We start from the raw sequence: 12247 nt of genomic DNA on the forward strand, positions 1-12247 counted from the left end.
ATTAAGATTGTTCGATTATCAAATTTCCCTACTCTTGTACGATTCCTTGATGCAATATTACGTTCACACGTTCTGTCCCTTCCTTTTATTTTCTGGTAACAATCAGCCTCATCACTAACCTGCACTCCTACCTTCTCCTTTAACTTTGACTTCCTAATTTCCCATGCAATTGAACCCTCCTCCCCACTATTTAGTTTTAAACGCTACCTACTGCCTTAGTTATGCGATTCGCCAGGACTCTGGTCCCAGCATGATTCAAGTGGAGCCCATCCCATCGGAAAAGCTTTCCCAGTACTGGTGCTAATGTCCCATGAATTCGAACCCATTTATCCCATACCAATCTTTGAGCCGCGCGTTTACCTCTTTATTCTTATTGACCCTGTGCCAATTAGCTCGTGGCTCAGGTAGTAATCCGGAGTTTATTACCTTTTTGGTTCTGCTTTTTAATTTAGCCCCTAGCTGCTCATATTCCTTCAGCAGAACCTGTATCCTCATTCTACCTATATCGTTGGTGCCTACGTGGACCACGACAACTGGATCTTTCCCCTCCCACTCCAAGTTCCTCTGCAGCCCAGATGAGATATCCTGAACCCTGGCACCAGGTAGGCAACTCAGCCTTCAGGACTCTCAATCCTGGCCACAGAGAACAGTGTCTATGCCCTAACGATAATATCCCCAATTACGACTCCATTTCTCTTTTCTCCCCCCACTTGAATGGCTCCCTGTACCACAGTGCTATGGTCAGTTTGCTCATCCTCCCTTCAGTCCCTGCGCTCATCCAGACAGGGAGCAAGAATCTCAAACCTGTTGGACAAGGGCAAGGGCTGTGGCTTCTGCAACACTAACTCCTGGATCCCTCTGCCTGCCTCACTCGTTGTCACACCCTCCTGTCCCTGACCACTGGCCGAATTCAAGGTAGTTAATCTAAGGGGTGTGACTGTCTCCTGAAACACAGCGTCAAGCTAACTCTCCCCCTCCTTGATGTGTTGCAGTGTCCGAAGCTCAGACTCCAGCTCATCAACTCTGAGCCGGAGTTCCTCGAGCAACCAACACTTGCTACAGATGTGGTCATTAGGAACCACAATGGGGTCCACCAGATCCCACATCATGCAGGTACGACACATCGTCTGGCCCTGCATCTCTATTTTATTTAATTAGATTTTAATTTGTTTTTTAAATTTCGGACTGGTCTTTAGTTTTTTAATCCACTTTAGTTTTTAGTTTGTATACTAATAAATCGATCACGTCTTACTCTATAATTGATTTCTATTAAAATAAATTAAAAACTTACCAGAAAACTGACCCCAGCTGCTTTCTGTTTCCCTGCTCCCACTGTTGAATGTGACGTTACTCTGATGTCACTTTTCGATTTTTTTTCCCCCGGCTCCGCTCCCGCTGTGTTTTTTCTCCCTCTCTCTTTCTGGTCTCCGAGTTCTTGGCACGCTCCTTAAAGCTCTGCTTTCACTGTGTTTAATCTTTACTGGAAATCACATGCCTTAAGTTCAAGAAACAACAGAAACCTTGGTGACTTGGGGGCGTTGTTTACAGAGAGGTGACATGCTACAATTTATTAGGGTCAGAAAATTCCGATGTCAGGTTGTTCAACCTTGCCCGTCTTAGAGCGAAAACCAAAGTACGGAAAGTCCTCATCAGGGAACTTCTCTTTGCTGACGATGCTGCATTACCATCCCACACAGAAGAGTGTCTGCAGAGACCCATCGACAGGATTGCAGCTGCCTGCAATGAATTTGGCCTAACCATCAGCCTTATGAAAACGAACATCATGGGACAGGACGTCAGAAATGGCCCATCCATCAATATCGGCGACCACTCTCTGGAAGTGGTTCAAGAGTTCACCTACCTGGGCTCAACTATCACCAGTAACCTGTCTCTCGATGCAGAAATCAACAAGCGCATGGGAAAGGTTTCCGCTGCCATGTCCAGACTGGCCAAGAGGGTGTGGGAAAATGGCGCACTGACACAGAACACAAAAGTCCAAGTGTATCAAGCCTGTGTCCTCAGTACCTTGCTCTACGGCAGCAAGGCCTGGACAACGTATGTCAGCCAAGACCGACGTCTCAACTCATTCCATCTTCGCTGCTTCCGGAGAATCCTTGGCATCAGGTGGCAGGACTGTATCTCCAACGCAGAAGTCCTTGAAGCGGCCAACACCCACAGCATATACACCCTACTGAGCCAGCGGCACTTGAGATGGCTTAGCCATGTGAACCACATGGAAGATGGCAGGATCCCCAAGGACGCATTGTATAGCGAGCTTGTCACTGGTATCAGACCCATTGGCTGTCCATGTCTCCACTTTAAAGACGTCTGCAAATGCGACATAAAGTCCTGTGACATTGACCACAAGTCATGGGAGTCAGTTGCCAATGATCACCCGAGCTGGTGGACAACCATAAAGGCGGGACTAAAGAGTGGCGAGTCAAAGAGACTTAGCTGTTGGCAGGAAAAAAGACAGAAGCTCATCTTTCCTGTGTTGTTGCTGAGAAACCCTGCATATTCAGACTGATAACTTAAACCCCTGATGGCACATTTCTCCTGGACAGCCAACCAGATTAATTCTTGACATCTCCAGAATGAACTGCTCCAGAAAAGATCCCAGAGACCCGTCTCCATATACCCAGGAGCCAGACCAAAAGGGACAACTGACATTCTTCCCTACCTTCTCTTTTTTTTCCTTCAAGAATTAGCAAGTTTTTGGCCAAAGTATTTTTTTTTGCAACAGAGCTCTGCAGAGAGAATTTCTTTATTTTGTCATTGTGTGTGAGTTTTTCTGTAAGGTATTCAGAAAGGGAACTTTCATATTTAAATCTGTGCTTTGTTGCTGGGTAGGTCTTGTTTTTATAATAAACTGATAATTTTGCTGTTTATTAAAGTCACTTGGTTGGTGTATTTTATTCTGAGATAAAGAATAAAGTGTATGATTGACCATATCACTAACTTGGGAAAACATTTAAATATATGTTGTGACCTGTGGAGAAGTGGAACTAGAAATGACAGTGGACTCCTCCCACCTCGGTCATAACAGTCTAATTCAAGATACGAAGAGATGAGCGAGGGTGGACTGGCACAAGATAAAAGCATCATGGCAGCTGCCTGGGAATCTTACACACACCTACATAAACACTTTTATGTACTTGTACTCCAGCTATACATTGATGGAGTTGGAGGCCCAATGTTTCACAAACACTCATGGGTTAATGCTGGCGGGGAGGGACTTTGATTGCTACATGTGTGCAGTTAATGAAACCCTGCACCTATGGGACGTGAGTCATATCCACAAACCCTATTCTTATTCTGACTGGCATCATTGGTGGCAAAGGGTACACAATTGTCTTCTCTGGCAAATATGTCATCAGTCAATTGTGTGATGCATTTTGAGTGGCTGACTACGAAATTATGCAAATGTCACCAGCTGATCCCTGGAAGGAGCCTGAAGCAAAGAGGTTGAGGGTGATGGTGACTTTGATAGCTACTGGTAAAGCATAGCCACCAGTTCCAGTTGGCAGCAAGCTTCAAATGTCTGCCCTGACCTGACAAGAGACCCTGAGTCTCATGTGATACTGGAATTCAGAAACGTCCAGGAGCTGATGCTCTGCCTGTACAATCTGTGTTGCAGATATCACCTCCTGTGAATGGCACCTCTCTGCTCATTCCCTCTCTCATATGAAGCAATAGGGTTGAGGAAAGGGCTACTGCAGCTCCTATTGGTGCTGCAGGTGGTGCTCCTGTTGCTGGTCCCCCTTCTGCTGGTCTTCCTGCTTCTGCTGGTGCAGTTGATGCTGTGGTTATCTTGCTCCTCATCTGAGGTGTGAGCTAAAATAGCATAAGCAGCACCCTTGCTGATCTGATACAATACAGATACAAAGCAATTAGATACACAAATCTCCAAGCAGTGAAAATCTTTTTATTCATTCACTCATGGGCTCTGGGTGTCACTGGCAAGGTCAGCATTTATTGCCCATCCCTAATTGCCCTTGAGAAGGTGATGGTGAGCTGCCTTCTTGAACCACTGCAGTCCATGTGGGGCAGGTGCACCAACAGTGCTGTTAGGGAGAAAGTTCAAGGATTTTGACCTTGAAGGAACAACAATACAGTTCCAAGTCAGGATGGTATGTGACTGGAGGAAAATTTGTAGATGTAGTGTTCCTGTGGTCTGCTAGCCATATTATTTTAGGTGGTACAGGTTGTGGGATTGGAATTCATCTCCCAAATAGTGAATGTAGAGGAAGTCAATTCCAAAGTAGTCAATGACTTCAAAGCAGTAGAAACCAATGATAAAGGAGTGAAAGTAGCCTGTAAAGCAGTGAAACTAAACTCTCAGAATAAGTACTGCAGGAAAAAGCCTTTCACACAATTAGGCAGGAAGTAGCTGTGACATTTCAGTAGTTATGGGAATTTTTGCCTCTTATTTTTTTAGCACCCTCAATTGCCACTGTGCTCTCACCTCACTTTAACAGAAAGTTCCAAGAACCCCGGGAACACATTGCACCCACAGTTAAATCCCAAATCCCATGTTAAGATAGTTTTTAATGAGCTATTAACACATGTAAATAGTCAATCTGCTTTTCCCGTGGGGTTTCCTGCACACAACCTAACGCACTGCAGTTAAATGTGCTGGTCGGTGTGTTTGAGCCAGTTTCCTGGAATTCTGTCAATTTCAGAGGTTTTAGCCCCCTATCCGCTCCCAAACCCACTCACTCTTGGAAATTAAAACTTCCTTCAAGATAGTTATGCTAAAAACTTCACATTAATTCCAGGCAGTTACACAAGCGAAAGAGTTCCGATGGCATTATTTTAATTTTGAATCACATTATAAACAAAACCTAGTTGGAACAGATGTAATACAGCATTTATCTCTTTTCAGAAGGACACACATATGAAAGAAACACATCAACTTCATTCTTTATAATGACTTGCTTGGGGTGTATATCATGTGGTAGGTAATGTGCTATCGTCATTTCCCAGGCATCCACAAATGCCACGTTAATGCCTGTAAACATCTTTCTCATCACTGAATCAAGCTGATAGGAGTACCAGTCACTGTGGTAGAGACTTGAATGCTGTGTAAGAGCCCGGACATTGGCAGTCTTTATTACAACTACTGTCTCTGGATTCCTGCCGAGCAACTGTACAATTGACCTCCGGATATTCTGTAGTCTTCGGATATACACTTCTACTGGAAAAGTGGTGAAATGTGCGCATAAGGTAATGACTATAACTGTGTTTTTTCCTCCTTTAATTTCATCCAGTTCATTTGCAATATAGTGCAGGTGCTGACTCGAAAGAGGAGTGTATTGGAGTGGTGGACCATGAGGACGATATTCCATCATGATATTGTTTTCGAGGTCCACAGCAAGGTTAGGGCCAGTTTTTAGAGAAATGCCAAGATCAAATATTTTGAGACCTAAAACAGAAATGTTAACATTATTTAACATGCTAGGCCACAATGTTGCTGATGTTGACAGATAGAAAACTGGGAGGGCAGATCATTTCAAACAGCAGAACACTAAAATGGAGCCACAGATTTACCAGCATGCTAATGTTAGTAGATGAAATAAGAGACATAAATTGTACAGTGGAATCTTGTGTACTCATACAAGGAACGTGGAAAGTTAACATAGGAACAGGAGTAGGCCATTCAGCCCCTCGAACCTGTCCCACCATTCAATGAGATCATGGCTGAACTGCGGCCTAACTCCATATACCTGCCTTTGGCCCATATCCCTTAATATCTTTGCTTAACAAAAATCTATCTATCTCAGATTTAAAATTAACAACTGTTCTCGCTTCAACTGCTGTTTGTGGGAGCGAGTTCCAAACCTCTACCACCCTTTGCATGAAGAAGTGCTTCCTAACATCTCTCCTGAACAGTCTGGTCCTAATTTTTAGACTATGCCCCCTAGCTTTAGAATCCCCAACCAGTGGAAATAGTTTATCTTTATCTAGCCTGTCTTTTCCTGTTAATATCTTGAAGACTTCAATCAGATCACCCCTTAACCTTCCAAATGTTAGCAGAAACAGGCCTAATTTGTGTATTCTCTCCTCGTAACTTAACCCCTGTAGTGCAGGTATCGTTCTTGTAAACCTATGTTGCACTCCCTCCAAGGCCAATATATCCTTCCTAAGGTGTGGTGTCCAGAACTGCTCACAGTACTCCAAGTGGGATCTAACCAGGGTTTTGTACAGCTGCAGCACAACCTCTGTGTCTTTATACTCCAATCCTCTGGATATAAAGGCGAGCATTCCATTAGCCTTTTTGATTATTTACTTGCTCGTGGCATTTTAAAGATCTATGCACCTGAACCCCCAAGTCTCTTTGGACATCCACTGTACTTAACCTCTTCTCATTTAGAAATTACCCTGCTCTATCCTTTTTTGGTCCAAAATGGATAACTCACACTTGCCCACATTGAAATCCATCTGCCACAGTTTTGCCCACTCACCTAGTCTGTCAATATCTCTTTGCAATTTTATGCTATCATCTAGACTGTCTACAATGCCGGCTAAGTTTGTATCATCAACAAATTTGGATATATGACCTACTATGCCATCATCCAAGTCGTTAATGAATAATGTGAATAATTGAGGCCCCAACACAGATCCCTATGGGACACCACTAGTCACATCCTGCCAGTCGGAGTACTTACCAATTATCCCCACTCTCTGTTGCCTACCACTCAACCAACTTCCTAACCATGTCAATATTTTGCCATCAACTCCATGGGCTTCTACCTGAGTTAACAGACTCTTATGTGGGACTTTATCAAATGCCTTCTGGAAGTCCATATAAATAACATCCATGGACACTCCCCTGTCCACTACCTTAGTCACCTCTTCAAAAAATTCAATGAGATTTGTCAGGCATGACCTTCCCGTCATGAATCCATGCTGGCCGTCCCTGATGAACTGAAATTTTTCCCGGTGTTCAGTCACCCTATCCTTGATTATAGACTCCAGCAACTTGCCCACCACAGATGTCAGGCTAACTGGTCTCTAATTTCCTTGGTTCCCCCTTTCACCCTTCTTAAAAAGTGGAGTGACATGTGCAACTTTCCAATCCAAAGGGACCACTCCTGAATCTAGGGAATTCTGAAAGACTATAGTTAGGGCATCTACAATGTGCTCGCCTACTTCCTTTAACACTTTCGGATGGAAACCGTCAGGTCCTGGGGATTTCTCACTCTTTAGTTCCATTAATTTCCTTGTTACTGATGTTTTACTTGCGTTAATTGTATTAAGTCCCTGTCCCCTATCGGCTATTAATTTTTTCGGGACTTCCGGCAAGTTATCCTCCTTTTCAACTGTAAATACTGAGGCAAAGTAATTGTTCAACATGTCTGCCATTTCCCCATTATCAATGACAATATCTCCAGTTTCAGCTTTTAGTGGGCCTACATTTCTCTGAACCACCCGTTTTCCCTTTATGTAACTAAAAATTTTCTTCTTATTGATTTTGATGTCCCTTGCAAGTTTCCTTTCATAATCTCTTTTAGTAGCGCTTATAAGCTGCTTTGTGACCTTTTGCTGGTCTTTGTATCGATCCCATTCGGCTGGATCTCTGCTGCGTTTTGCATTTTTGTAAGCCATTTCTTTTTGTTTTATGCTATCCCTAATCTCTTTAGTTGTTCCTGGCTGTTTTTTCTGTGAAGTGGAGCTTTTTCCTCTCAGGGGTAAATACTCTCTCTGTATTTCATTAAATGTTTCTTTAAATATTCTCCACTGTTTTTCAGTCGTTTGACGCATTAACAGATCTACCCAGTTTAACGTGGACAGTCTCTGTCTCATCCCGGTAAAGTCAGTCTTACCCAAATCTAAAATTCTAGTAGCTGATTCGTGCTTTTCACTTTCAAACGCCACCTTGAATTCGATCATGGTGTGATCACTATTTGATAAATGTTCACACAGTTAGGCTACTAATTAAATTTGGCTCATTACTCATAACTAAATCTATTATTGCCTGTCCCCTTGTTACATCTAGGACATATTGCTATAGGAAACTATCCTGGACACTTTCCAAAAATTCACTACCTTTCTGACAGGTGCTAGTCTACCTCTCCCAATCTATGTGTAAGTTAAAATCCCCCATTAATACTACTCTGCCTTTGTTACACACTTGCCTAATTTGTGCATTTATACAATCTAACACCTCAGAACTGCTCTAGAGGGTCTATACACAACACCTATTACAGTTTTAGATCCTTTTCTGTTCCTCAATTCCACCTATAAGGTCTCCACTGGATGCTTTCCTCTCATTATATCCTCCCTCACCAATGAGGTGATATTATTTCTAATCAGTAAGACTACTCCACCCCTATGCCATTTTCCCTGTCCCTCCTGTAAACTTTATAACCAGGTATATTTAGTTTCCAGTCCCGACCATCCTGCAGCCACGTCTCCGCAATGGCCACCACATCATAATCTTCCATTTGAATTTGCGCCTGCAGCTCATCTAGTTTATTCCTTACACTCCATGCATTTGTATATAGAACTCTTATTTGGGCTATACCCCCTAACCTGTCCCTCAGCACTGATGCTTTATTCACCTGTTTATTATTTCTCTCTTCTGGTTTAACCAGTTTACTTCTTGCAGTTTGGTAACAATCAACCTTACCACTAACCTGCACTCCAACCTTCTCCTTTAACTTCCTGTTTTTCCATGCAACTGAACCCTCCCCCCCACTATTTCGTTTAACAAAGTAATTCATGACAACGCTACTTCATCGGACACGTCATCAGGATGCGCCGTGGTGCGCACATGCGCAGACGGTCTCATGCCCCCTGCGCATGCGCTGCGGTCCGGCTGACCAGGGCCGCTTTGCGCATGCGCAGATGAAGCGGTACGCGCATGCGCACACAGTCTCCTCATCTCTACGCATGCGCTGCGGTACGACCTGCCGGTAAGGTTGTGCGCATGCGCAGATGACGTCATCGCGTTATTTCATCTTCCTCGCCGACGCGCCAGTTTGGCCTCTGCGCATGCGTCAAAGCTTTGGCGCGACTTTTTGAAAGTGGAAGGAGGGGAGGTTTCGTCGGGCATTTTCTCGCATTTTATCTGAATTATTTATTCGTTTTGGAGACTTGCTTCATTTTTATTTGACACAGGAGATTGTTCCAAGGTAAGTTGCTCTGCCCTTGTAAGTTGCTCTGAAAACATTTCGATTGTCTGGGCCACCGCATGTTCTCCAGTCCCTGTTGTAAGTTGCTCTGAAAACATTTCCATTGGCTGGGCCACCGCATGTTCTCCAGTCCCTGTTGTGAGTTGCTCTGAAAACATTTCCATTGTCTGGGCCACTGCATGTTCTCCAGTCCCTGTTGTGAGTTGCTCTGAAAACATTTCCATTGTCTGGGCCACCGCATGTAGCAGGATGAAGGCACAGTGACTGTGATTTCTGGCGCCAAACAGTACACACTGCAGATACATGATGGTCAGGCTACCTGCAGCTGCATCTTCTCCATTCAGACTTTGTTGCCCTGCAAACATGCTGTTGTTGTGCAGAGGCATCTGGGTCTGCCTTTGGACAGGCTCGCCCCCAATTGTCGCTGGCGTGCATCTCAGACACCAACGACGACAGGCATGGCTGCTGCCATTGTGATTACAGAGGAACAGCCAAGGCCCCTCAGCCACAATGAAAAATACCGCTTGCTTTCAGATCAATTGTACCAGCTACAACAGGCCGTTCTGCAGAGTGGAACGGCAGCATTCATGAGGAGATTGGACTGGCTGCGGCAACAGACTCTCCGCTGGCAGCAAGGACTGGCTGATGAGATGGAGCCATTTACTATGCCCAACAATTGCCCGGAAGCACCTTCGGATGGAGGTGGCCGCGCGCTGGACATCAGTCACGTGTCACAAACCCTGGATCCTGAGCGTCTCACCCCCTGGCCTAATGATCTGATGGACCATACATATGCCTGCCTGTTCAAATCTCCACTTCCCCTACCTGCGGTACCCTCTCCTTGCTGCTCAGTTACACAGTCACCTGCTCCTACACCCATCAGGGCAGTGCACATGGACACACAGTTACCTGCTCCTACACCCATCAGGGCAGTGCTCATGGGCACGCAGTTACCTGCTCCTACACCCATCAGGGCAGTGCTCATGGGCACACAGTTACCTGCTCCTATACCCATCAGGGCAGTGCTCATGGACACACAGCCATCTGTTTCCCCATCCGACGTTGAAACAACCATGCAGAGCCTTGTGAGACTCCGCAATTGCCAGTTGCTGCCTGTCAAGCAGAGAGGGGGTCCAAAGGGGTCAAGCACTTGGGGAACATTCAGCAAGAAGAGACTGAGCACTAAAAGAAACAAGCATGCCGTGTCCAGTGGTAGCAGAAATGTGAATGCTCTTGCTGTGAACACAACTGGTGATAGTAGTAGGCAAGATTAAATGGGAATGGATGGAAAGACGCACGAGTAACATAACCACTGGCAGGGAACTGCTGGGCTAAATGGCCAGCTTTATGTTCATAGCCCAAAAGAAATGTGCTTCTTTTCCAGCACCCTCACATCATTCATGTTTTCCCTGAGAGCAGCATTGAACCATCACGAGATAGGGGCAGTAACATCATCCTGCCTCCTACAGCTGAGGTGGGTACTAAGTGATTCATTGGCGGTGTTATCAGTACATGCCTTTACCGCAGAACACAAAGCATGCTCAACAGTAATTTCATTGGAGGGAGGGAAGCTCTGACACTGATGTTCTTTCCTTACTTTCTTTCATGTAAAACGTGCCCTTGAGAAAACAATCCTTGACACTTAAGGACGGCATTCAAGCAAAGGAGGCAGTGCGGGAGAGGACGCAAGGATGTACTGATTCCTGCATCTGAGGTGGGTAATAAGTGCTTCATTGGCGACGTTATCAATTGGTGCCTTCACTGCAGAACTTAAAAAGGTGTGCACAACAGTAATTTCAGTGGATGGAGGGAGGCAAGCTCTGAATCTGATTTGCTTTATTTCTTTTCATGTAAAACATGCCGTCGAGAAAACAATCCTTGAGACTTAAGGTCAGCATTCAAGCAACAAAGGCAACTAGATCATGCTGCGGAGCTCATCACGATGTGGAAAGGAACATTGCATTTATGGATGAATTGGGAATGCACATTGGGATGCGCTTGGGGAACATTCACCAAGAATAGACTGAGCTCAGACTCTTGTGACTTTGCCTTCTTCACATGGACAATACAGTAGTGGAATAGAGAGCCAAGCGTTCATTCACCACAAGGCTCTCCAGGAACAATCTCTTTAGCTGTGCATAGCAGAGACTCGGCCTGTCTGTCTAACGGGAATGCTGGACACAACACTCATGTATCCATGCACAGCAGTTCCTCGGATGCTTAATGAACTTAATAAAACTTTTCAATAATTAAACCCAGAATTGTTGAGGTTTTGTTTTGCATGCTATTTCCCCGACTTTGCAACTGCACTTCAGATATTCAACTATGGTGGGGGGGGTAGAGGGAGGGGTGGGTGAAGAGGGGGAGGGGTGGGGAGAGCGGGGAGGGGTGGGGAGAGGGAGCATGCAAAATGCAGGGACCAAACAGTTGCAATGCCTGAAGTACTGTGGAGAAGTAGAGAAAGCAACTGGGTAGGGGAGAAAGCAACTGGATTGGGCATCCGCAGCTGGAGGGAACGGCTGAATGGAGAGGGCCGGAAGTGAGAGGCCGTAGAGAGCCGCGGGGAGCGAGCGTGCGAAGACCTTGGTGTCACCGGGTCCAGGGACTGGCCAGTAAGTCTTTTACTGTTGCGTTTATGGCGCATACACAGAAAAAGGCGCTCCTCTTCCGTTCCGCTGCTCTCCCCCCCACTCTCTCCCCCCCCCACTCTCTCCCCTAGCTCTCTCCCTCCCCCCTTCCTTACCCCTCCCTCTCCCTCTTTCTCTCCCCCTCTCCCTCTTTCTCTCCCCCTCCCCCTCTTTCTCTCCCCCTTCCCCTCTTTCTCTCCCCCTCTCCCTCTCTCTCCCCCTCTCCCCCTTTCTCCCCCTCCCCCTTCCTTACCCCTCCCTCTCCCTCTTTCTCCCCCTTCCTTACCCCTCTTTCTCCCCCTCTCCCTCTTTCTCCCCCTCTCCCTCTTTCTCCTCCCTCTCCCTTCCCCCCCCCTCGCCCCCCGGCACCGCTACCGCTGGTCTCCCCGCGCTGCTCTCCCCGGCCCCCGCGCTGCTGTCCCCGGCCCCCGCGCTGCTCTCCCCGGCCCCCGCGCTGATCTCCCCGGCCCCCGCGCTGCTCTC

At 46.1% G+C, this 12247-nt stretch overlaps 1 protein-coding gene across 1 annotated transcript in view; it reads right to left on the reverse strand.

The window, feature by feature from the left end:
- Positions 1-4871: 4871 nt before the first annotated feature.
- The window catches only part of LOC137374206 (NXPE family member 3-like), a 40834-nt gene continuing 33458 nt past the window's right edge, over positions 4872-12247 (reverse strand). The window contains exon 6 of the mRNA XM_068039994.1: positions 4872-5425. Coding sequence (XP_067896095.1) covers positions 4872-5425 — 554 coding nt within the window. The remainder of the gene's footprint in view (positions 5426-12247) is intronic.

The sequence above is a fragment of the Heterodontus francisci genome, chromosome 10 (assembly GCF_036365525.1).
Source record: "Heterodontus francisci isolate sHetFra1 chromosome 10, sHetFra1.hap1, whole genome shotgun sequence".
NCBI lineage: Eukaryota > Metazoa > Chordata > Chondrichthyes > Heterodontiformes > Heterodontidae > Heterodontus > Heterodontus francisci.